A 26,701-nucleotide genomic window follows, 5' to 3' on the forward strand; every position below is an offset into this window, starting at 1 on the left:
TGTATATTTATCAAATTGAACAGCCTGTTTTAAATTTGTTTTATTGTTATTTAGAAGAGTTATACTTTTGATCAGTTGTATAGCAGGATAGTCATTTTGTTAGAAAACAAACAAGTATACAAAGGCTAGTGAACTGAAAAAAAACCCCATTTTCATTCCATTAATTCAAAGAGGAGACATAAGTGCAAGACATGTGCAACAACTTGCAACTTCTAATGCTTTCTGCACAATGAAACCTTCACTGACTTGAATCCAAATGATGATTTAAACCACCTTGGCCCAATTTAAACCAGTTGGCCCTAGTTATGAGAAATACAAGCCTATTTTGTTTCCTTTTCATTTCTTTTAACAGCTGTTCCACTTTGATGCATAACTGCTGTATTGTAGAATTTACTAACATTTCCCTAATGTAAGTAGCTAAGATTATATTTAAGCAATTTGACTAATGTGTCGCTATCCTGTCTGAGATCTCTGTGTAATTGATTGCAGTTACATCCACATATAATAGCAATAATCAGTTCTGGAAAATATGAGCATATGATTCTGAAGGAGAAAAAGGAAATTTGCATCAAAGGTTGGTAGAGCATAATTGAAAGACTGTTGGTGTAGCATTCGTCTATGCTGCCTGGTCAATTTGTGCTACCAACAATGATTCCGGTCTAAAAATATCAATGTGAAGTAACTCTAATATCATCATTATTGCAAAATCGTAAAATGTTTTTAGCCAAAAACTGCTGCCTGACCAAAGGGACAGCCCTCTGAGTGAGTGCAGTTTGTCTGGTAGCATGGATTGATGAGCAGCAGGACTGCTACACCAGCAGCTGGAGCGGCAGCTGGGATCCGACGCGCTCAGACGATGTTGAACTCGCAGACAATGGGCTTCTCTGCGCGGCAGTTCTCGTCGGACCACTTCCCCTTCGGCGCGCCGGAGAGGACCGCGCAGTTCCTGGATCGGTCACCGCCGGGCTTCCGGTTGGCCATCGTCTCCCAGTTGGTGTACTGCACGTCAGAGCCTCTCTGATCAAGCCACTTGCCCTCAGTCACCAAGTCATTGATGCCCAGCCAAATCTTTTCATCCTGCCCAATGCTCTTGTGCACGTAGTCGTACAGTTGGTCGTTCTCTTCGCTGGACTCGGGGGTGCTGAGTGTACCCCCGTTCAAGAAGCACTCTTCGCTGGCTTCGTGAAAGGATTTCTTCCCGGTGATTGCCAGAAAGCACTTTCTGTGGACCTTGATTCCCTTCAAGCAAACTGAGAGATCACAAAGGAGTTGAAATGTACACATCTGAACTTTCATGGATCTCACAAGAATATCAATATTCTGTGTTGACTCTTTGTTCTTTGTCTGGTGTAGATTTATTTTTTATTTCTGAAGCTGTAGCTCATTTTATATAAACCTCTATAAAACAGGAGGATCGGGCTGGAGAGGGCTTGATGCATTGCAAGAGCCACATGTTTTTGTCCTGGTAGACATCTTCTCAGACCACAGTCAGCACCTGGTACAGAATGTGCTGTCCAGACCAGAGTAGAGTGTACACTACTGTTCAGGATTCCACTTCAAAGGGACAGATGCAACACATGTGGTGAGGTTATATAAGGCTAACCCACTCTGGTATGGAACACGCATTACCCTGGAAACAGCTACAAACTATTGGAATGTCCACACAGACACTGAGCTGCTGTGCTGTACGTTGGACTCTAGTGTATTTCACTTGGGCTTGATTCTCAGCAAAGCACAACATCTGTGGGTACGTTAATTCAAGGGTAGACAACCCTGGAGTGCCAGGAATGTCCCTGCCATTTTCTCCAATCCAAAGCCCTAACTATACATTTGGATCAATTATGTGGGCTTGGAAGATGCAGGTGACCATGTCCTAGATCAGAGGTCACCAACCCTGGTCCTGGAGAGCTACTGGGTCTGCTGGTTTTCGCTGTTACTCTGCACTTCATTTATCAATTAGAGCAGATGATTACACAGCTAACTCACCTCACCTGGTTACCTAGGTCTCAACGGGGTGCTGATTTTAGGGTGAAAACAAAAACCAGCAGACCCAGTAGCTCTCCAGGACCAGGGTTGGTGACCTCTGTCCTAGATGGTCTGAAGGTTCCACCATTTAGATTCAGACCCCATCAATGTGCTCCGATCACGCAAACTGGTTTACCCCTACCTTACTAAAAAAACACCCATATTAATGTGTCATGAAGTCAAACATTAGGTAATATTTTCTGAAGTAAAGCAGCTTCCTTTGCTATAGACTGACTCACTCTACTCTAGTTGTCTTGGCAGTGGTCCTGTGCGATGCATGAGAGACCTCACCTGACTGCAAGGCCTGGTGTTCCTTCAGCTGCGACACATCGTCTTCAAGCGCTTTAATCTTCTTCTGCAGCTCCTCAATGGCATCTGTTTTGGCAGATTCTGGAATGAATTCATATAGAAAAGCAGGGTTTCAGTCCCTTGGAAAGGAGGTTGGGAGTAATTACACATTCATTTACACATTTCTACTCTAACCTCCTCTCTTATCAGCAGTGTAAATTCAGTCACACTGTCACAAACATTCAATATTTTTATATCCAGTATACACATTACTCAATTGATACTGTTTATTGAATACATTTTGAATATCATGCATTTTTCCTTCAATGGTGTTTGTTTTTATTGTATTTTATTGTATACTGACTAGAAACTGTGATGAATATATATTTTTAAATATATAGAATTACACCAGTACATTTTTTTCTTTAAATATTCTCCTTGAGATTATTCATCTGGAGAAAGTATTTGTTTAGACAAAGCAAGTGTGTATGTATAATTCTTTGCAAAAGCCAAGATGATCTCTGCATGATTCAATATGGTACAGGCTACCCATCCAAACATCATCAACCCAAATATATTCATATATTCAAGGAATATATATATATATTTTTTCCCATAACACTAATTCAGTCATTCTGGGACAATAGCAAAAAAAAAAAAAAAAAACTCCAACTAGCTCCAACACATAAAAATCTGAATTGATAACAACAGGGTGATTTTATGATATATCTGTAGCTGCATTTTGTATCAGAATTTTTAACTGTCAAAACTAGCTAAATGCAGAATGAGCTGTGTGCAGGTATTATAAAAAATATTTACCAGACTGATATGCTGTGATGGGCATGAGAGCAATATTTTAACCATAAAGGCTATTGAAGAATGCACAGGGTGTCTCCTACCTTTTCTCACATTTTTCTTCTTTGGGGCTGACTGTTGGAAAGAAGAGTGGATGAGAAAAAGAAGGCACAAAACGACGCGTGCTCCTTTGAGATCCATGTTCAAGTCTGAGACTGCACAATTGGTCCTGCGGGCAGCGGCAATTTATCTTTCTCATACCACAAAGTAGAAAAAAAAAAACATAATCAAAAACTCCTGCACACAGGAGCCATCCAAGGCCAAGACAAAGTTGTTACTTCATCCACTGGTCAGACAGACCAGAAGTGCTCTACTGAAAAGCCAGGCAGACAAACAAATTAACTTACCAACATTTTCCAAAGTTTACTGAAGGTGCAGACAGTGTATCATGTTGCCTTATTTTACCATTACTGAGACCTTGACAATTCACAGCTTTGACGGTTGCTTTTACTCACATAAAAAAATCTTTCCCACTCAGATAGGTAGATACCTTCACTGAAAGTTTTTAAGTTTTAATGACAATACACAATACAATCAATTCATGCATGAATCTGTAACTTAGATTAGAAAGTGAGTGGGTAACAGTAAATTGCTATTGATATATTTTCCTTTATTCAACAAATGGTCCTTCCGAAGAATTACTCACGTGAATTGTCCAAATACTTACCTTTAAAGAATGCTGTGCTTAGCTTAAGTATATTCGTTCGGCAGAACTACTTTGGGTGAGGTTTCATTTAAGGCTGTGAGTTAAGAACAGACTGGCTCTATGTTTAGAAGGGTGCAGTGCTTTTCTTTTCATCTGGAATCGCCCAGTCCAGGAGCTATGAAGAAGTGGAAGTACTCCAGCTTCACATCTGCTCCAGGGCCTTGCGCTGGGTGCTGTTCAGCTGAGACGTGGCAGTTGGTCGCTGGTCAATCTAACACTGCAACAAGTGCCAAGAGCACTTGGCTACACTCACCAGGAGACAGTAAAAAGACAAGTGTCCCATACACCTGCACAGGGTTTTGATTGGCAGCTGTTTTCCTGAACCTCTGATGCACTTGTTTCATTTTTATTTTGCTCAGACTGCAACCAAAATCCTGAACCAATGTTTCCCATTTCTATTTTGAATCAAACCCATTTTTCCAAAACAAGAGAGTTGGCTCTGGCTGGGTTCAATCAACATTTTGGAAAAGCATTATTGGATCTAGGCCTTCGTTTGTATAACCTATGGATGAAGAGCAATTGCATTTTCTCAAATTTATTCACAGAAGATGGAATCAGAGTGTCTGCACTTGTTTCTAGATGAGGGAAATTTAAGAAATGGTGGAATGGTATGGAAAGAGGTGAATGTCATTTTGCAATAGTGGACTTTTGTCAAAATAAACTACAAACACTCTACGGAAAATTGACTGTATAAATTATGACTTTACATCACTGCTTGGATTATAAAAGCATGCAATTACTGGCTACAAAAGCTACAAATAATGCACTTTTTGTGAGACAGGCTCAAGTAAAAAATATAATTTATCAGAAAAAAACAAATGGTTGCCAAAAAGAACAAAATAGACATGAATACTCTGGGAATACTGACTGAAAGTCTGTAATTACAGCTGATATTACAGTAACAATAGTTTATTTGTAAATCTTACCCAGTTTCTTTTTATTCAGTACTGTGAACACTTTATGTAACAGTAAGTCACATATTCAGGGGCAGTTTAGAAATGCAAAGGCCATTTCCACATTGAAACCGACCATTTGTCTCCATAGCTACGGAATAACAAAACATCCCACTCAAACTTTATTTTTGCCACATGTGCTCACAGCTCAACTCCTAGCTGGAGAGAAGTGTGCATGTTTCTGCAACGTTAGGAACCAGACAAACAACAGATGTAAAGAAACAAACAAAACAAAAAAACTTTATTAGAAAAGGCAACAAGTACAAAAATGGCAAAACTGGAAGCTCATCCAAGGAAGCCCACTTTCTGTCTCTTATCGCCTAGACTTTCCTCCTTCTGCAGGACCTCCATGAGAGGGGCGTGCAGTGCCTTGCCCACCCGCTTCCCTGTCTGAGGAGACGCAAGAGAGAACATAAGCACCTGCCACAAACACTCACCTACAAAGTGTCCAGTCTAGAGAAAGTGGCACAGCATGAAGACCGCCAAGGTTCCTCAAGATTCTCAAAATGTTAATCACGTGGTTGAAAAAAACCCTAAGATCTTTTTCTAAACAGTGGTGCCAGTATTTAGATAACCTGTGTTTTGACGAATGTACCCAAACTGACTTCACCCTCAGCTGTGGAAGAAGTTCAGAGACATTGTCTAAAAAAAAATTGGTTTTGAAGGGAAGCAGAGATGTGGATATTATCTTTATTCAAAGTAATTTTAATACAATTTTTTTTCTTTTCTTTTTTTCTGCAATTCCCATGAAATTGATACTCTGGGACAGCATGGAATAACTACTCGGTTCCAAAACTGATTTGCAGTGGGGCAATCCCAAAACGTATGCATGAAGAGATGTGGACAGTTAGTAAAATGGCGGGAGCTGACCTCCATCATCTGGAAAATGCTCTCTGGGTCCAGGCTCCCCCCTCCCACCTTCCTGACGCAGGTGATCGTCCCCCGGTGTGTGACTGAGATCAAGAGGCTGGCCACTGAGCAAGCCTTCTCCAGCAGAGTCGCATCCACCACGTGCCTGTGACCCACCTGTGTTGGAGTACGAGTATACACACACACACACACACACACATATATAAAGACCGCACAAATATAGAGTTTTCGTTTCAGACTACATAAAACCAAACAGCATCACGACTGGTGCATTAAGTCCAGCTTTGAAGTTCTCATAATCAGGTCTCACCTTGCACAGAGTCACGATGCAGGGCACATTTTCCACATTCAGCCTCATGCAGTCGTAGGGGTCGTCTGACAGCTCGATCTCTTTGCCTCCTTCCTCGTCCTCCGAGATGTGCACTTTGGAGATTCTGTTGAGAAAAGGCTCTATGTTGCAACTTAAAACTAAACTCATATTGCAATTTTCAAGAATCATTAACATGATGGATATGAAGGTCTGCTGATGGTGAAATGGTGAAGTCTGTCTGACAAAAATGTAAATTTGTATTCTCCTCTATGCCTTAAAAAAGAAACAAAAGAATTTTAAAAAAGGTGATCACTATCTAAATACATTGCAAATTCTCTCAAATTCTTACCTTGTATTGAAGAGTGCTGCCTTAACTGCCACAGAGATGGCATCAAACAGGTTTCCATCACACTGAAGTAACTGAAAACATGATAACACCCATGCACATCATTACATCCATGGACATAGCTCTTCTATGGTCTATGAAAGTCTGTGCTTCAGGGAGCTGATGGCACGGTTACAGGATGCTTCACCTGCCTTAAGACAGATGAGTCGGCTCCTCACTACTGTGGAAGACCTGACACCCATGTAGCTTCACTATGAAACAGCAGTAGTGTGCTCAAACCACGTCCACTCATTCACACACAGAATAAAGTTCAATTGCTATAGGAATATCACAGTACCCAATATTTTACTTCCTATATTAATGGTGTAAATGCTTGATATCCAGAAGGGCGAAAACTACAAAACGTGTCAAAAATAACACACCTAATAATATATAATAATAATAATAAAAATAATAATATTTAGGACGTGATGTGAAGTAGCAGTACAGACGAAGTGTGAATTCCAGAGAACTATTCCTGAATCCTGATGATCATAAACTAAAACTCATAAACTCAGATTGAAGTTGGCACCTCTTATTAACTTTTCATATTAAAGTCTCTGTTCCTTAGCAATACAGTAATATGCAGCTGCATGAACAGGCAGTATGTTATAGTGCAGGCTTTGTTGTTCTCCATAGTTCCAAAAGCATCTGGTAAGCAGATACATCATGTAAAAATCTGGTGACAGTGCCATATCCCTCAGACAAGCAAATACATCACATAGGTTTCCCAGGCTGCATATAACCAGAAGGGCCATAAATGTTATGAAATTCCTGACCTATAATTTCATTATTTACAATATAAATAAAGTTGTCTATTATATTACTAAGGAAAAAAATATACATTTACACATAAACAGTATAGTATATAATGTAGCCTTAAAGGAGCTGACTGTATATATTGTGTTATCATCACTGGCAGCAAGGTAAAATTAGTTCTATTGGATGGGGTTCTGCGCTGTGATTGGAGGGGAGATGGAGGAGGCGTTTCACTCACCAGTACATCAACATACAGCACCCAGCAGTGTTCTCCAGGGCTTATGCAGAGTGCTCGCAGGTCAATGCTGTTTCTGTTGTTGAACACTTTGTACAGAGTGTTGCTGAGTTCAGTCCCCAGCTCCTCCCCACCACGGCCCTCAAACTCTGGAGTAGCATTTGCAGAACTGATGGGAAGAGACAATGAAATGCCTTGAGGGGCTTTCACACTGATTTGGTTACTCAGCGCAGTATTTACAAGCCGTGCAGTGCATGATGGATGCAGTCCGGCGAGTGGTGTGGGACATTCATAGGATATACTCCGCCCTGGTCCTACGCAAATAAATCCATCCAACACAGTTCTCTTTCAAACAAGGCATGACTGATCTGACTTACCCATTATTCGCCTTACATTTTTTCAGAAATATATTTTAGTTGGATTATTTAGGTGGAATAAGAGAGTTTATCAATAGTCTGCCACATTGTTCTGTTTTTGAAAGCGGAGAGCTGAAACCAAGGATGCAGTAAGTCTATCCAATCAGGTGCCAGCAGAACACTACTTAGTCCCAGCCATAAAATGGATAGCTTTGGGGTCAGGTGCGTCCCCAGGTGTCGCCACGAATGCCCCTTTAGAATACCTGCTGCAGAGCCTACCGCTGGGAGTAAATGGCACAAGGACACAATAGAGACATCTCACAGCATGATTTGCTGCTAATACTTGCCAGATATTTCCAAGAGGAATGTGCAAAGGCGGCTCTGTATTATTATATATATTTCTATATTACATATTTCTGGATTTGAAAGCGAGCTTCAAATGCAGACTGTCAGATTGAATGGGGTATTCACCTCCATATTGGGTCATCTGTGTAGGCCTTTCATTCATAGGGGCATTGCAAAAGCAATTGAACAAATTGACATAATCTGATATAAAGTTGTTATTATATTTAGTACTTGCAAGTTCTTTGCATTTGATGACTACCTGACTACCTGACTACCTGTGACCCACGGATTTCACCAGACACTGGGTAACTTACCCAGAACTTACCCACAAAAACTTAATGACAGATTTTCCACAACAGAACATTCCCATTTTTAGACTTTAGACTAATTCACAACTGAGAACAAGGAGTAGATTACACATAGACCTGTTACCTTTCCAAAGGCAAAAACCAAATAATAAATTATGGCACGTTACGGACAGCCCTCCATGAAACATGATTGCCATCTAGTGTGGACTTGGGGGAACTGCTTTCTCCATTTATTTATTGTGAAGACAAAACATGAACAATGCTATGACAAAGTGTAGATACATAGCAAGGGGATAGAATTACATAAATATCTTATAAACAGTACATAATTTAAAAAAAATTTCAGCTCTTTGCTCTTTGATGTGAAAATGGTTTTGATATCCTTCATTTATTTGTATATCAAAAGTTTATTTCTGAAAAGTGATTCAGAAGTACTGTCAACACAGCATGTATGCAGGACATCATCGCTCACTTCATACAATCAATTAATTCACCAAAGAAAATGAATGAAAGCAGTACTGTTGTGATACTGACCCATGGTGTGGCATGGTCCTTTAAGGACCGCAAGGATGAACATACATGTGGCTGATTCAGAAGTTAAATGTCTGCATTTATATAGCACCTTTGTCCAAAGCGCAGTACAGTTGATGCTTCTCATTCACACACAACGACGATTGGCTGCCATGCAAGGCATCAACCAGCTCGTCAGGAGAAATTGGGGGTTAGGTGTCTTGCCCAGGGACACTTCGACACACCCAGAGCAGGATCAAACTGGCAACCCTTCGACTGCCAGATGACTGTTAGCCATATGCAAGCATAGCAGGAACAGTACAAAGCAAGTCAAAGTGGGTCCATTGAATTCCTTTAAAGATATTACAGGTGTTTGGACTTACCAATCAACAAAAAACTCCAGATAGCCTTCATCTGGCACCATTGGCTTGGGCTTTCCGATCTCTGCCTTTATGCCCACAAGGATAGCTGTGTGCCCCTTGATAAACACAAATCAGCAAATTCAACAAAACACGCCTGAGATAGAAATTGGTGTAATTCTGAAGTGGGATACTTATCAATACTCCCAGCATAAATACAAAGCGTCAGACTTGCCAGTGTCACTTTTGCAGACCCATCTGTATTCGACACCACGTCGGTTTCGATTTCCATGTGTCTGTAGTCCTCGCATCCCCTTCCATCAACTCGTAGATCATCCTTATAAGGAAAGTCGAAAAGTCAAGCTTTCAACGTCGTTAAGGTATAGCGTTTGTCTATCAAGCATGGATCAATAACGCTTCATAACCAACTCAAGATTGAATAATAACCAAAAATACTATATGAAAGGCGAGCAAACTTGGTAAATGACATATACAGTATGATATTACGATAGCTGTGTTACTCACCCGAACGCCATGCATTATGTACACTTTCTCTGCTTCACTCACTTGTACAGTAGCCATGTTTCATATACACAGTCGCACATGCAATGGAGGGCTTTAGCTGACTGTTACATCATCAACCGGCGACGCAGCGCTGATGACCAACCCCACCAATCGTGACTTGTGCAATGCAGTACCCATGTTTATATAGTATTAAATACAAATACAAAATTAAATACAAATTAAATAATTGTACTTGTCGCATTGACAACTAACTATTGGTTTAGATTCGTTTTTTTGCAAGTGGGTTTTATGAGCATCTTTTAATAAATATAAAATTATAATATCTGGCTAGTCACCTTGCTAACTAGCCAAACTGAGTATCGGGGAAAATTAGACTTGCATACATTTGTCATAATGTGTGCATAACTACTGAAGTCCTGTGTCGTTCGTATTTACATTTCATTAGTATCAGACAACTGGAAATGGAGTGCAGCGTGTTCGACATGACAATGCAGGAAGTCTTTGGAATATTGCTTGCTGCTCGTCGTACACTTCCTGGTTCTCCTTGTTTTTTGGTCGGACAGACCTTTCCAAATTGTTAGGGCAGGAGGACGAGGAACAAGATCTCAAGGAAGCGCACGAGTTCGCCATCATAGCGAAGTATTGTCCCCGAATACGTACATAGTAGTTTGTGAACTCACTGAGTTGAATTGAGTGCTACACTGATGAATCCCCGTTTATATTAACTGAAGAGCCGCGCGAATGGTGAATTTGGGAAGCGAAGTGTTGGCCATAGATAGACAAGCTATCGGGGATTTATTTGCGTGTACAGTCGTCCAGGGAAAGAGGTGAGCAGTATCATTAAACCTTTTCCTGGTTTTAATTATATGACCATCTAATTAGCTAGCTAGCTGAAAAGTTATCGAGATAGCTAATAGCATGCTCATTTATAGCCAGCTAGCCAACTATATGCTAGCTATCGTAAATTAACTGAAGCAGAAACGCTGGGTGTTGACGTAGCTAACGTTGGTTAGCTAACTTAGCCAAATTAAGTTGGCTAATTTGGGGTGGGAGATAACTTATGAACACGAACTTGAATTACACGTTTTTCTACCTAATTGGTTAACCAGATAGGCAGCAATACTGTCCAGATGTCTTACTAACCGAGTTTACAACTCCTGTCAATTTAGCTAGCTAGAACTGTTGGCGCTAATTTCTTTCTGAACATTGCAGTCAATCCAGCCCAAGAGAAGAAATTGTGCTTGCTATGTTGGCCTAACTTAGTGGTGTGAAATCTAGTGTGGCGTGAAATCTAGTGTGGCAGTTAATTCTTTGAGTTTGGTTTTCAAGTCCCCGTTAGTAAGGTACGTTACCCCAGCATTTTTGTAAAAAAAAAAAAAAAAAAAGGATGCTGAGAGAAAAAAAAGCAGTGTGCTATTCCCCCAGTGCTCTGCAATTGTGTACATATTCATGTGTACTGTGATGCGTTTCCTCTTTCATAACAAATGGCTGATGTCTAAAGAGTATGACGGCTTGAAGGCTCAGTCCTCATTCAAGCATTATTTCGTGGGAGGCTTGGAGACAGTGGATACTGCAAGCACATGTCATCAGCTAAGGGTTGCATGAGGCAGTAATTCAGACTTGGCCACTAATCAGGTCTACCATGTGTAGCTCTCAGTGTGTGCAATTAGTCAGTTTTGGAAAATGTGCAGTCACAACAGAGAAAGTCGCCCGGCTGTTGTAACACAACCTCCAACCTCATTGGTTCTAATCAGAATTGTGTCAAGAAGGACTGGCTTTTTAATGTAGGCACCAAATGAAAATACAGCTTTGTCGATTAGCCTATTGTTGTGGTATCAATTACTCTGTGTTGCTTACGATTGTTTGGTGAATGGGTACATAAGAGCCATAACTATAAAACACAGAAACCTTGCATATAGCTTAACATTGGAGCGCATGATGACCAGAGGTACTGCAAGCTTGAGATCATAGTGACTCTTGTTAACTTACTGTGTAGTTACTTGAGATCCACACAGGAGCAAATGCTGTTTAGTTTACATCATTTGCAACTTTTTCTTCTCTAGATTTTTCCTTTTGATATGAGTATTGCACCCCTTCCAAATGACCATAAATATATTTTTATGGTGTAAACAGTTTTGCACATTCAAGGTGGGTGGATGGGAGTGTCTAAAGATGAAAGGTTCTTGTTGTGCATTGTGCATGGGTTTATTTTCAAGATATTTGGTACATATTTGTATTTCAGTACTTGTAAGAATGTTTCTCCATTGTTTCTGGAAAAGATGGAGAATAATCTATAAGAAAAGGGAAAGTCTAGTCAAGGTAAAGCTTTCATTTCGTTTTCTTAATGGGTGTTCCAAACCCTATCTGTATGAGTCTTGTGGCTCTCCTGACTAACTGCTTTGCTTGAGTAAACAGCCTGTGAGTTGAATAACCTGGGAATGACTGCAAGAGGCTAACCCCAGGATTAGCAGTGCTCCATGCGGCCTGGCGTCTGTTGCGGAACTCAGAGAGTGCAGTCGGGGATGCCTGGCGGGGATCCCCGGCGAGGACGCTGTGAGAGCGATAGGAACACGTGCTCCGTCTCACACGCTCACACACCTCGCTGCAGGGAGCCCTAATCCGTGCGCCGGGTCATTAACGCCATCAGACGGCGCGTGCGTTTCTGCACGCGGCACGGCTGCACTCCGGGGGTTCGGGGAGTGGCATGGCGCTGCTGAAAAGTTTATTTGACGGAAAACTGGGAAGTCTCTGAAAGTTGTGACTGGTAAGAATGTCACGCATGAATGGGATGTGAATAAAGGAAGGAAGGTTCAGGTGAATACAGAGGTAACAGTTCAAAGGTAAACAGTAAAAACAGGTCATTGGTATTTAGCTCCTTCCATTACTGCAGGTCTACAGAATAGCGAGCCAGAATAAATCTTTTAATGGTACATTTGCACTCCCGAGTAGTGCTGGGCAGGGTTCTCTGTGCTTGTATCTTGTGTGTGGCAGCCAGCCTAGCGTGTTCTCATTGCCTGCTGGGAAAATGAGCTACACCCCGTCATTGTTTAAAGATGATAGCTAATCGCCCTTCAGACTTTTTTTATGGTAATGAAGTGTACACATCTAATTGAAATGGGGGAAGTGTGTGGAAAAAGGGGTGAGTCATGACTGGCAGTCTTTTTTTGTTGGTCGTTATCGTGTCGGATTGATGCCCGCTCTCGTTTTGCGCTGTGCGCTTTGTGAAGTAAGCAGTCACTGGTACGAGTGTGTCTGTGGGATGCGCACACTCACAGCTGCTCAGGGACCGGTGTGACATAGTGTGAATAAAATGCATATGGCTGTTACAAATGGGAGAAAGGGCCGGGAAAAATACAGTCCCTGTCCTCTGATGTAATATTCCAATAAAGCAAGAGAGAGCTGTTATTAAAATGGTTATGAACCATTCAGCAAAAGATATAGATGGAAACTGTTAATTGCAGATATAATGCATACAACTTGTAAATTCAGAAGTGCTCTAGCTAGGCCAGGAGCTAATGTTGCCCCATTTAAACCTGCTGCAGAACTCAACAGCGACAGCACTGAAGGTCAGTTCATTGTATGAGGTTACTATTTTTAAGGGCTGGCCAAAGTTGTGAATGTTCTGAGACCTTGCTAGCCTGCATACTATACATAATTTAAGAGAGTCTGATTCATCAGCTAGCCCTTCATGAAGCTCTCCCTTCCTCCGTGTCCAACCCACGTCTTTTCTGAGTCTAGGGAAACTCTGAAATGCATGCATGTTAGGTTAGGCAGATTGCTGCTGTCACGCCTGACCAAGGCACTGGCCTCGGGGAACTGGTCCCCGGGCGCTGCACTGCAACTAGGATGGGTCAAATGCTGAGGACAAAGATCTTAAAAGAGGCTACTGTGAGAAAATGCTTATAGTTCCACAAAAACTTAGGGTTTATAAGGTTCAGTCCCAACCTCCCTAGTCAGCCAGCTCACTTCCTCTTCATATCACTCCTCCCTCTTCCCAGCATGCCGATGGAGAGCCTGTAGTGTGATGGGGAGCCCAGCGCACCGCTGCAGGGACATCGAGAGGCAGGCAGGCTACCTGCAGCCTGAGCACTGTGCCCCTCCCCCGCCCCGCTCCACCGCCGGCGACATGTGGTTCATCCGTGACGGCTGCGGCATCGTGTGCGGGGTCATCACCTGGATGCTGGTCTTCTTCGCCGAGTTCGTGGTGGTCTTCGTCATGCTGCTGCCCTCCAAGAACCTGGCCTACAGCCTGGTCAACGGGACGCTCTTCAACGGCCTGGCCTTCCTCGCCCTGGCCTCGCACTTCAGGGCCATGTGCACCGACCCCGTGAGTCGGCCGGGCGGCCATTTTAACTCCTCAGCCCCAGAGTCAGTCACACGACCTCCCCTGCGCGCTGCCCACCAGTATTTATGGTCGGCTGAATGGAGTGAGGTCTCGGTGGCGTCGGTGGTAAATCCCCCGGCACCGTGCATTAGAGTTTACGTCCACCGTGTGGAAACTGTCCTGCAGGCCTGTGTCAGCAGCTTGTGTCAGTGGTGAAATGTTGTCTTTTTCTTTTCTTTTTTTGCAGGGTGCAGTGCCAAAAGGAAATGCAACAAAGGAGTTCATTGAAAGCCTGCAGCTGAAGCCGGGTCAGGTAGTCTATAAGTGTCCCAAGTGCTGCAGCATCAAGCCTGACCGGGCCCACCATTGCAGGTAAGGCCAGCCAGCCAGGGGAGTCAGGCTGAATGCAGCTGTTTCAGAGCACCATGCTAATGGAGCACCAGAATAATACCAGTGGACCTGGCTCTAATTAACCATTTGACTAGTAGGTCTTTTGGAATGATTTTCAAAGTACTGAGTCTGTTGTAGAACATGGCTTTCAACCACTAGTGATTATTACATCAGCATTGTTCAGCATTGATATTCTAATCACATTTGTGATCTTTCACCTTTTAAGGGTTTAAAACTTCCAGTAACTTAAAGTACCTTTGGGTTCTGCTTTGGTTTCTCCAAATCCTTCAGATGGGACTGTCATATGCAGTTGGTGAATCACTCAGCTGCTGAAACACTGAATATCTAGGCTACAGTTTGGGTAAAATATTGATGATATGGATGATTAGATAAAATGGCTAAAGGTGGGATAGGTGACAATAATGTACTGTTATGGTTGCACGATTGAGCATACGGGAGACATATTTGATGAATGTACTGCTGATTTACAAGCTGCTCCACATCGCACCTCTCTTCCAAGGTGTCATATTGCTGGGCCTGAGTTGTCCCTGCCAGTATTTCAGCTCCGCGGTGAGCAACTGGCAGCCAGGGACCCTGTATTGGAAGACTGATGTACTCCAATAAACAGCCCGGAGGACAAAATGTCTGAATCTGCAACTGAAAGACGCATTGTCCAATAAAATTGATTTATAGCCTGCTAATGCAGTTGTGACGCACTTCCTTGAAAGTGAGCAGTAACAGCACGTTAACGTTGTGAAAGCATGCAGTGTTTTGCATTCAGACCGTTGTTCGCCACGGTTCCTATTGTGTGCCCTCTATTAAAGCCCGTGTAAACATAGTTATTTTTCCGGGATAGGCAAAAGCTTTGTACGAGAAAACAAGCGCTGCCATTTTGGAACATGCAGACCACTTAAAATTATATCAGAACCAAGATTACACACATAGGCTGCATGCTCGTTAAATTGGGCAACTTGTATAGCATTGTATCTGTAGATATTTCTCCTCTGTATGCTGTGTGACTAAGCGGTTGACCTGGCTAAGCAGGTTTGTTTGGACTGAAGACTGCTCCCCTGATATGTGCTGTCACCATCCCTGTTCAGCACTATTGATTGTTGACTCAAGGAACCCACACCCCCACTCCCACCTGCCTCTTTACGGCCCTGTTACCCTTTTTTTATTTTTTATTATTAATTATTTATAGTCAGTGTTCGAAAACTCCATTGCTTTTAGTTACCAGTAGTGATTGTTGCATCAGCATTAGAAAGTTCAGTTGAGAACATTCAAATTACATTTGCTTTTACAACTTAAAGGTACAATAGGTAAGATTTTTGTTTTATAACATTGTTACAAGACTATTGTAAATCCCTTCCGATCATTGTAAAAGGCTTACAGACATGTTGACTCATCCTCTGCCTGTGTTTATAGTCCTAAAATTCGGGTTTCAAAATATAAAGTTGACCCGACACTTCCAAAACATTGTATAAATGTACAATAATTCAAGCTCATTGGTTGAAAATTGGTTCTAATTGCCACAGCCAATGGGGGGGGGGGGAAGAAGGGGGAGGGATAAACAGTGTTGTGGTTTGTAGGTGTTTTTTGCTGCTATTCCTCTCTTGACTGTTAGAAGTCCGAAATGACCTATTTCACCTTTAAAGGGTTACTCTTTCAGAAATGAACTGTGCCCCAGGGCAACATTCACTCTGGGGATAGGGAAGGGTCTGAGCTAACGGACGTCTCTGGTTTCAGTGTAGGAGGCCTGTTTTAGTGGGTAGGAAGTGTGTTTTCTCTGTGACACGAGTAGGAATGGGTGTTTGTATCTTTCCTCTGCAGTGTCTGCAAACGCTGCATCCGCAAGATGGACCACCACTGCCCCTGGGTCAACAACTGTGTGGGAGAGAACAACCAGAAGTACTTTGTGCTGTTCACGGTGAGTGACCCTTCTGAGTCTCAGATATACACTGTGTGCAATTTATTAGGTAAACCTGCTTACACCTGCTTGTTAATGCAAATATTTAATCTAAATGCATAAAGGCATGCAGACATGGTCAAGAGGTTCCGCTGTTGTTCATGGAATGATTGTTGGTGCCAGACAGGGTGGTTTCAGTATTTCAGAAGCTGCTGATCTCCTGTGATTTTCATCTACAAAAGTCTCAAGAGTTTGTAGAAAATGGTGTGGAAAAACAAAAGACATCCAGGGAGCGGTAGATAAAAACGTCTTGTTAATGAGAGGGGTCAGAGGAGAATGGCCAGACTGGTCAAAGCTGACCAGAAGGTGACAGAAACGCAAATAACCACACATTACAACAGCTGTATGCAGAAGAGCATCTCTGAACACACAGTGTGTATTTAATCAACGTAATGCTTATATACACACACTAATATGTACCATACACTCTACTGTATGGCTTTATCGATGCCTAGACCCACAGATCCATGACGGACACATTACCCACACTGTTCCATGTGCACTCAGTGAGCACTTTATTATTTATTAGACTTATTTTCTAGACTTATTAAGTCTTCTGCTGCTGTGGCCTATCCACTTTGGTTTGACTCATTCACGCGCTAGTATTGCACACACATCCAGTCACATAAAAAAGATGCTACTTTCTCACATCTTATCAGTGTCCCCATTCACCATTAAAATGAAGTGAGATCTTCTCCCTGTGGCTCCACGCCTTTCCCCCGCTCTGCTGTTGTATTAAAGACGGTCTCGCTCTCTTCCAGATGTACATTGCGCTCATATCGCTGCATGCCCTGATGATGGTGGTCTTCCATTTCCTCTTCTGCCTGGAAGAAGATTGGGCAAGTAAGTGTGGGGAAAGGCCTGTGCTTGAGTGACCTGTGCTGTACCAGGCCCCTAGTGTGAGCCTCCAGCATTGCACTGCATGCTTTCAGCCTCCTCGTGTATGTTTTTAAAACATTTATTTAACCAGAGGAGATCTACTGAGAACATGTTCTCTTTTGCAAGCATGCCCTGGGAGAAATGACAGAGAGAAAAGTTGCAAGTGGGGTGAGAGGGAACAAGTGGAAAAGCCGGTCAAACACACTCCCACTAGGCTACCCTGCCCACCCGACTTCAGTTGAACATAGCGGCTAACGTGGGCATTTCAGTAGTTTCTCAACGGCGGCACTGTTTCGTATCCATTTCATCATTCTCAGGATTAGGAAGGAAACTATCCACATTCTCAGTTGGGTTTTTTACTTGAACTTGGGCCAAACCTAGCCCGAGGAACTCTGTGATGGGCTCCTGTCATTTCTGACATTGTAACTGTAAATTTCCGACATCCCTGTAAACTTTGCAGCTGTGTACGCTGTTGATAATTGCATTGGGCTCATGACTCCACCTGGGGCTTGGCTCAACAGGGAGGATGTAATTTTGTTTAAAATAGAGCTGAGCTTTAAAACGTTTCCTCCTTTTTCTCCCCAATTTGCGATACTTAATTGCTTATACAACAGAGCTCCTTGCTGTAGCCTTCGTTATCAGTTTGGAGGAGTGCAGGCAAGCATGTATTCTCAATGTCGGGCAATGTCGGTTTACAAATCAGGCTCACAGACGCAAGTCTGGACAGGACATAGGACAGGCGCACATGCCAACTGTAAGCCTGTGGGGCTAGCCACAGTCGGCTCTGAAGCAGGCTCAGGTAGAACTTTCACATCTAATGCATCTCACAAACCAGAGGCCATGCTTTTTTCCCCCATTTTCTTCATCATACTTGCTCAATACCTATACTCCGTTCAGTTCTCGAGTCTACATCCTGCCCTTGCACCAACACGATGTCAGTGCTCTTGGGACAGTTTTTGCAGGGTGGTTGCTGGAGGTGTAACTGCAGCAGTTCACTCCTCATCCTTATCTGAATGCATTATCAGTCTGCATGTGTCTGTGCGTAGGGTAATGTATGTAGGCGTTGTTTTAACTGGTTTTTAATTTGGCATTTGGTTATTCATTAATGATGATAACCAAATGTGTGTGTGTAATGTATTCTTTGTGTCTGCCGTTGCAGAAAAGCCTCTCCCCTCAGTCTCTTTAAGGATTAATGTCAGCTGCTGTGCTGCATCTAATTGGCAGAGTGTATCAGTATAGTGTTCCTGTTCTGAAAACTAGTCATAATGAAAGTTATAAAGCTGTTCTAGGTTAGTCTGGGGAGTGTCAGAGGAAGCAGTCAGCATTCCTCTTCTCCTCACCTGTGATTTGCTGTTTTGACGGCCGGGCCAGAACATGCTGAGAATCAAAACGGGAGTATAACTCAGTCTAGGTTATTGCAGGTCTATTGCTCAGTGCTGCTGGTTGCTGTTGCTGTTTGTGGCTCATATAAAAAAAAAAGAGGTGTTTCTTTTTGAAATGGCAACCAAGTTCATTTGAATTTACCTTCATGAGTAGCTCATTTGCCATGACGTTCAATGCAAAGGTTTCGAGCAAAGACCCAAACTGAGTTGTACTTCCCACAGGCAGAATCGCAGTGGCTAAGGCCAGCAGTGCTTTGTGCCACCCCCCGCCCCCTCCATTGTGTAAATCCTTGTTCCTCAAATCAGGGTCCTCAAAGGCCAAAAAGTGCTGGTTTTCCACCCTCCCTTTACCTGGACAGGTATGACGTCAGTCTGGCCAATCGGTAGCACTAACTGTTCAGTTAACTAACTGGGGGGAAAGCCAGGCTGGATTTGGATTTGAAGGCCAGATTTGAGGATCCCTGGTGTAAATGTCTGTTCCACCCCCCTCCCCCCCTTCCCAGAGTGCAGCACCTTCTCGCCTCCAGCGACCGTCATCCTGCTCATCCTGTTGTCTTTCGAGGGACTCCTCTTCCTCATTTTCACATCTGTGATGTTCGGGACCCAAGTCCATTCCATCTGTACCGATGAAACGGTAAGTTACCAGGGTCCCATCGCTCCCATAACCCACCACAGACCACCAAAATGTTAACCCCTGACCTCTGACAGCCTTATCCAGTTCTGCACAACATTTTGATTTTTGAAATTCAGTCAAGTGGCAAAAAAATGAGACTCAAATATTGAAGTTCGGTACATAAATATGCTTGTTCAATTGCTGTTTGGTCACCAAATGACTGCATTCAGGATCACCTGCCAGTCCTTTATTCCTGTGTCTTTTTAATAAGCCTGATGTGTTATTGGTGTGTTTTGCCTCTGTCGTGATCTGAGGTTGTGTGGGGACTCATGCAGTATTGATGCATAAGCAAGGTTTATGCAAGGTGTTTTACTTTACAATACAAATAGTGTTCAAGATGTGTATATGGCTTCAGAGCTTCCTGTTTGATTATTAAAAACAGAGGATCAGTGTTTGTGTTCAATCGGCAGGGCCACTGCTTTTTGCCCATTCTAAATTCTTGCACTGTGCCTGTGCTTGTAACCTTGCGCATCCTCTGTGCTGACTGCTTTGTCATAACCTTAACCACTGTAACTCCTGTACCTGCTTGCCTAATATATTCTTGGACTGTAGTGTTGGCTCCAAAGGAGCTGTGTCTGCACTCGTGTCAGTTGAATTTCCTGTCTTCAGTTGGAGTACAGTCCAAACCAGGGTGTTTTATATTCTTGCATGTGTAATAGTGGAACTCCCTCAAAGCGAAAATAAATACAAAATGTAGCCAAAGGGTATCTCTATGAACTTAAAATGTCCTTTGTTGTTGTCATACATCTACTGTGTTTGGTTAATTCTGGATGGCTTAGTTGGAAGCTTTTGAGGAGTTCAGTGAGCCCAACTATACTCACCATTAAGAGTTCTCTAGATAAGTTAATTCATTGAAATTCATTATTGGCATGTCACGTCTACGGTATAACTGTCTTTAGTCATGTGGCCAACTGTTAAGTGTACATGTGGTAGAGGCCAGACTTGTTTTGACTGGTCTTCATGACCATGTCCATGAGGTTTCAAACAAAGAGGCAGAAGTCACGGGCCACAGCCGAAACTCAAAATAGAAAATTATTTAAAGAATGGTCCTAAACTCATGGCACTTAAAAAGGCTTTTAAATTGAACACAGACTATTGTGTTGGATGTTTAGGATTACAATATGTTGGGCACTGGAGTTGGGAAGTTTAAGATGCTTTGTAATCCTATAGTCGTGTTATTCCTAAGTCTTGGTTGTCTCTTGTTTTCAGGGGATAGAGCAGTTGAAAAAGGAAGAGAGAAGATGGGCTAAAAAAACTAAGTGGATGAATATGAAAGTGGTGTTCGGACACTCCTTTTCTATAGGATGGCTCAGCCCCTTCTCCGTGCCTGACCATGGGAAGGCCGACCCATACCAGTATATTGTCTGAGATGCAAGGCCATCACCGAGACCTGTCCCACCTCCACTGAGCGCAGACTGATGATGCGTACTGACAGCGCCCAGCTCGCTGACTTTGCCGAACGCACCTGTAACCCAGATTTCTGACGCTGCTCCTTTCGGATTGTTTTGAACATTTTAAAATCCATTTTAATTTTTTGTTTCTTTTTGTTACATGTAATCAGTTGCAGAAAAAACCGAAATGACCGTACTGAATCTGCCTGTTTAGTATCCTTTTTTTTGGCTTTGTTTTGTTGCTTTGCCTGAGGCTGTCAACTGTAATGGCTTTTCTTCTGTTCACAGCAATGTTCCCCAAGCACATCACTTTAAAAACAGTGCATAATCAACCAATACCAAACCAATAGAAATTAAGCAAGCACAAATATTCCACACCATACTACTTGGTCAGACACATAGGATTTGCCCTTTGGCTAAAAAGGGAAACGCGGAGACTAGCTGAAGACTGGCTGAAGGACCCAGAATATTTCCTCTACGTACTCTACAGAACTTCAGTCTGCTCTCTTGCTTTCTAAAACAGTGATGCACTTTACACAACTTGCTGTTCTTTAGGAGCATGGCTTTTCAACCAGCACTACTGTGATTTGCATGAGGACGTCTTCCAAAAGAGGCTGACTGAAAACTCCCAGCGGCATCTAACTCTTCGTCTGTGGACCAATCAGAACTCTTCCTATACCAGATGTTTGTGTGACCTGGCTGGGGTTGGATGGTGTGGTTGCCTTGATATCAGGTAGTGTAGACATTGCAGAGGTTCCTAAAGGAATAAATAGAGTACTTGGAGGCGTGATGGTGCCTCTGGACTGGACTAATAGCCTTACAATGATCTGTACAACACAACAAATATACAGCACTTTGTGAGGGAACCTTGAGGGCATGCTGGCATGAAGGGTAGTACTGTTTGTAACCTCTAGGGGTCATTGTTGCTGTAAATAATAGTGCTGTCTGACACATGTTAGGCAGGCATCATGAAATCTGGCCCTCAAATTTGTAGTTTTCTTTCTGTAATTGTCCGAACAGTTAGTGCTATTAATTGTCCAGACTGTCTTCTCGCCTGACTCCCAGGCAAATGGAGGGTGGAAAACCAACAGTTCTTTGCCCTTGAGGACCCTGATTTTGATGATCCCTGCTGTAGGGCAGGGGTTCACAACCCGTTACCATAGATTTTGTTTTCTGACCGCTCTATAAATGACACTGGTCCACTCCTCGACTTGAACCGAGTAAAATCTTTTGGATCCTCTTGCAGTCTGCGGCTGTAGCTGGTGCTCATACAAATGTCAAATTAAGACATGATTGATTAAATCATTAAGAGCAGAAATTGGCACAAGATCCTGGAACAGATGTGCCCTTGTTGTGGATCCCTGCTGTAGGGACTGTTAGTTTTTCAAGTAATGCTGTCTGGAACCTGGAGGTCAATCTTGGTATGAAGCGTAGTGCAATCTCCTTTCTGCTCCTTCAATCTGGTCCTCAATGTGAAGAACACGTAACTGCCTTTGTGGCTTTGTCGAGGCTGGATATGCTTTTATTATGGGTTATTTGAAGATGGTAGTTTTGTTGTTCATCTGAAAATGGGGTATGACTGTAAGCAAATAAATTAGCAGTGTTCATCCCCCACACAATGGACACTAGTCAGTTGTCAGTTATTCAGAGTTTACACTGGCCATTTTGCTGTGTGCTTTGAACCTGAGCCAGTTTCTAGAGAAGGAACTGTGCTGGTATCCATGAGGCTGCTGGTTGTATTCCCAGGTGTGTTTGTTCCATTCTCCTGAGCCCTGGTGTACCTACTTCAACACAGTGTTCAGCCATGGCCTGCAGGTGAACTACATGTAAACTGAGTTGTCCTGTGCACCTGGACTGTATTGTCCTGCGCACATACAATTTTGTCACGGATCTGCCTCAAAACAGTCATACAGACACAAATACTACATTTTCCTAAAGCTAATGAATCCTGCACTTTATTTGAACTGGGAAATATAGATGAGGTGCTAATGGCAGGTTGTGACCTTCTCTTTTGATCCCTATGAAGGGATACTGAATCATTGGAAACCATGTCGAGAGAGGCCATCTTCTCCTTGGGTATCCAACTGTTGCCAACAGAAGCTAAATCCAGTCAAGTGACTAGCGTGAAAGCTCATTGTTTTATATATAATGGCTAATGTCACACTGGTGTTTAGTACACAGTCCGAAAAAAAGAACCTCTCAGTTCAGTCCACTATCTGTCTACCATTACAGTGTCTTCACACTTTTCGTTTACCTTTGATGACATCATAATGGACACCCCTTTCCCCCTGGAGTTCATAAGCCTTATCGCTGATAAGAAGGGACCCTTGCGGAAGTGTGAACAGAAGGACACTTGATCATGTTTTCTGCAAAACTTTGCCAAATTGTTTCTTATAAAGGGAGGATTAAAAATGAGATTGTGCAGATCTATCAACAGGTTGACAGGAATGACCGATGGTGAAATTTTCCAGACAACCAGTATGACGCTCTGTTATAGGTGTTCAAACTGTTTTGCCTTTTTTATTGCATGTATGATAGACTATCATGTCAGCACTTGTTAGCGAAATGGTTGTGTCTTTCCTTCGCACTGATATTCAAGCAGTTTGTTGGCTGGGCTTCGGTTAACTATGATGTAATTATGATGAACGGTTGCTTTTCAAAGTGCAATTGGGCCACAGCTGTGATGGCTGTTTTGTGTGTTGAGATTTCTCTCCTCCGTGTTGAGGGAAAGTGAATTGAAAGTGTTTGATTGTTTGGGTGATCTGGGTCTTTGTTTATTTTATCGCTTGTGGGGTGGTGGCTTCGTCAGACTGCCTCACCTCTTTCACAAAGGAACAGATTCATTAGCTGTTAGAACGATCTCCTTCACTCCCACCTGTCTTGTCTCCTTGTGTCTTTACCTCCCAGATTTTGTTATATTGTGTCTTTATTCATATTCATGTCAATAAATGTGATTGTTTTAGCTCAGAATTCTGGGCCACAGCCCTCCATAGTACTGGAAGAGCTTTCTGGTCTTGCCTCTCCCATTTGAAAAGGGGAGTAAATAGCATTTTTGCCCACCCTCTCTCCTCTCTCCCCTTCTATCTGTAAATAAAGTATTCCTAATGAACCTATTTCAAATGTTTGTCCTAACCTTTGTTATTTTGGCTACTTTCATTGAAAGTAAATGCAATAAAAAAAATCATTTTCCAATAAAGTCTTCCTACTTTTCTGTCCCTTCCCTGTCTCTTCTTACCTTCTGCTTTGATTATTAGTATCTTTTTTTGTGGAAAAAAAAATATTGGTAATGGAGTTTATATGATCATGTTCCCTAACCATGGTTTCAGTCAAAATACACCCACAGATATTTTCAATCTGAAGTACTTTCAGAAGTACTTTCAAGGTAACAAGTATGCTCTGAACCAGCATGTTCCTTTAAACAGCTCACTTAAACCCTTCAATGTTGTTATTATTTAAATGAAAAAACGGAACTTTGCCATTATAGCACTACAGTCTTTTTTAATTAAACAGAATCTCATTCATGCTCTCGACCTGACTAATAATTTTAGCCATATTGCACAGGGCCTCCTGTCTTGTGGAGGCTTGTGGCTGCTTGAACCAGTTACAGATAAAAACTTCGCATATTGTTTAATTATGTCATCAGGATGTCTGAGTGCAAAACCATTCTCGGTCGCTGGTTGTTAATGCACGCTGTTCCCAAAACCACTTGTAGGCCAACTGAATAGCTGCTATCACTGAAGTAGCTCCGCAGTTTTGACAGAATACTCAGCCTATCTACTCTCCCATTTGTTTCTGAGCTAAAAGAAGATGCACTTGATTAAGGTAGGTCAAAATTTTGCTCCAAATAACAAGAACAACTCAATCTGAGATCAAGAACTTGGATTGTTTGTCAAGAAGAATGCAGATTTGAATTTGCATAATATTCTTAACAATAAAAATGTAATACCCATGCTTTTTTTTTTGCCTCTTTTTGAAGTACCCTTTCATTTCACTCCTGCTTAATTAATACACTGGAGCTGTGGCTGAGGTAGTTGGAAAAGCCTGTTTAAAGCACTCAGTTTTAAAGGAGCTGGAGGATCTGCCAGCAGGCAAAGCCACTTTATGCTCTTCCCTTCCGTAGTCACGTTGGCAATGGGGATGAGAAAACAGAATCCATGGATAGGTTTTCTGTCACAGTCCTGGAATATCCCTGTTTTGAAACTGCTGGTAGCTGGTTGACCACTTCAAACCAGCTCCCAGCTTCACATGGTTTAGCTGGTTGACCATACCCGGCTAGACCAGCTTTATGATCAGCTCAATTTTGAAGCTGGTCAAGCTGGTATTGTTGGATTTTACAGCAGGGATTGATTCTGCAGAATGCTGCCCAAGTGCTTGACCTGAGCTGATCTGCTATGGAAGCTGTGGCCTTGACAGTTGGGTGCTGTCACCGCAGGGCATCGAGCGACTGAAGGGCGAGACCCCTACCTGGGAGCGGGTGCCACGCTGGCGGGGCATGAAGGCTGCATTTGGGGACCCCCCCTCCTTGGCCTGGCTCAGTCCCTTCTCTGAGCTCCACTGCGGGAGGAGACCCTCGCCCCGCGTTCACGCTGCCCCCCCGAGGGCCGGTACCCAGGACGACATCATCGAGATTCCCGTGGAGTGCTAAGCCCGCGTGCGAGAGGAGGCTTTGCCCAGAGTGCCTTGCACAGGACCTGCTGGACCGACGAAGGCTTCAGCTCATCATGCAAATATTTATTCAACTCATGGTTTGGAGTGCAACTGACAATAGACAGTTTCTCTTATTTGGAGCATTGGGAACAGACCATTTGCTTCCTTCTGTTGAACTTACTGTTTTGTATGCAGTTCTCTATTTATACTGATACCGATTCGATCTGCAGTGAGCTTTTATCATCATACTGACAGCTTTAGTGGCCTTTGTCTGTGAAGCACTAGAATAAATATGCCAGTGAGCCTCTTGACACTGTAGTGAAGACACATCATGGCAAGCAGATAAGACTTCCTTTTAAATTATATGCTTATAATGGCAAATGCCAGCCACTTTAAAATGCCCTTTTGCATTCCTTTTTTAACAGGTATACTTCCACCTGTTCCTCATCCTGATACTCTTTAAAGACGCAAGCTGCTGAGAGATGTGGCCATTGTAATCTGTTGTCTGAATGAAACATGAGGTATCTGGGCCTATAAATACTGGATATGCTAAGGTGGATACATTTTGAAGGGAAGCAAAATCAAGGAAAGTGTTTTTATTTGACAAAGACAGGGCTGTTTCTGAAAAATTGGTCCCTCTGTTAGCTGTACTTATATAAACTGAATAAATTGAATAATTTCTCATGTTCTGTCTGTGTTGTCTTTCTGGTAACCATGTTCACTAAAAGGTGAATCCAGGTATTTCTGCTTTAAATACCCCCAAATTACCTATTGTACCTTTATGTTTCATAATTTTTTCATGCATAAAAGAGCTAAGAAAACGTCTAGAGTTGATTCTGGGAGTCCCCAGTCCCCCAGAAAATGTATAAAAAGGGCTGTAATTCCTACACCTTTCACCCAATATGGATGTAAAAACCCTCAAAACTAAAGCTGAAAGTCTGCACGTTAACCACATAGTGATTGTGGTGATTGTTTTATTTCAACTGTTTGTTTGCTGTAGTACAGGGCGAAGAAAAAATATGTCACAGTCAAAATACAAAATACTTACAGACTGCAATGTAGCTACCCAATTTTACTTGGTGCTTCTAAAACTAAAACTGGTGATTTACAGTTTCTATTATATGGGGTATTTTAAATGGGGAAAAAAAGAAAACATGCTAAAATCCTGCTAATACCTCTACCATCTGGATCTCTCCATTTCCCTCGGGGATACTACACTCACGCCGTCACCCAGTGCAAGGAACCTCGGCGTGGTGATGG

General features: G+C 42.6%; 3 protein-coding genes across 5 annotated transcripts; 1 reads left to right on the forward strand and 2 right to left on the reverse strand.

Moving 5' to 3' along the window:
* Window positions 1-25: 25 nt before the first annotated feature.
* Window positions 26-3,973, reverse strand: LOC133136390 (tetranectin-like). Of its 2 annotated transcripts, none has more exons than XM_061253843.1 (4): window positions 3,836-3,973; window positions 3,213-3,358; window positions 2,317-2,400; window positions 26-1,250 (listed from the first exon to the last, which is right to left on the reverse strand). In XM_061253843.1, the coding sequence occupies exons 2-4, from the start codon at window positions 3,307-3,309 to the stop codon at window positions 850-852; spliced, it is 582 nt and encodes a 193-aa protein (XP_061109827.1). In that variant the 5' UTR covers window positions 3,310-3,358; window positions 3,836-3,973; the 3' UTR covers window positions 26-849. The 2 variants fall into 2 exon arrangements, with proteins under 2 accessions (XP_061109827.1, XP_061109826.1); XM_061253842.1 differs by having other exon boundaries at window positions 2,317-2,415.
* Window positions 3,974-4,547: 574 nt separating this feature from the next.
* On the reverse strand, window positions 4,548-9,955 carry exosc7 (exosome component 7). Its single transcript, XM_061253841.1, has 8 exons — window positions 9,790-9,955; window positions 9,500-9,601; window positions 9,289-9,383; window positions 7,390-7,555; window positions 6,357-6,427; window positions 6,008-6,131; window positions 5,698-5,853; window positions 4,548-5,217 (listed from the first exon to the last, which is right to left on the reverse strand). The coding sequence occupies exons 1-8, from the start codon at window positions 9,844-9,846 to the stop codon at window positions 5,113-5,115; spliced, it is 876 nt and encodes a 291-aa protein (XP_061109825.1). The 5' UTR covers window positions 9,847-9,955; the 3' UTR covers window positions 4,548-5,112.
* Window positions 9,925-26,021, forward strand: LOC133136387 (palmitoyltransferase ZDHHC3-like). Of its 2 annotated transcripts, none has more exons than XM_061253839.1 (7): window positions 9,925-10,616; window positions 13,788-14,116; window positions 14,361-14,485; window positions 16,334-16,430; window positions 17,231-17,312; window positions 19,234-19,364; window positions 25,227-26,021. In XM_061253839.1, exons 2-7 carry the CDS (start codon window positions 13,814-13,816, stop codon window positions 25,437-25,439), a joined length of 951 nt encoding a protein of 316 aa, XP_061109823.1. In that variant the 5' UTR covers window positions 9,925-10,616; window positions 13,788-13,813; the 3' UTR covers window positions 25,440-26,021. The 2 variants fall into 2 exon arrangements, with proteins under 2 accessions (XP_061109823.1, XP_061109824.1); XM_061253840.1 differs by lacking the exon at window positions 25,227-26,021 and adding an exon at window positions 20,613-23,907 and having other exon boundaries at window positions 10,205-10,616.
* The last annotated feature ends 680 nt before the right edge of the window (window positions 26,022-26,701 follow it).

Source organism: Conger conger, chromosome 9, assembly GCF_963514075.1.
Source record: "Conger conger chromosome 9, fConCon1.1, whole genome shotgun sequence".
NCBI lineage: Eukaryota > Metazoa > Chordata > Actinopteri > Anguilliformes > Congridae > Conger > Conger conger.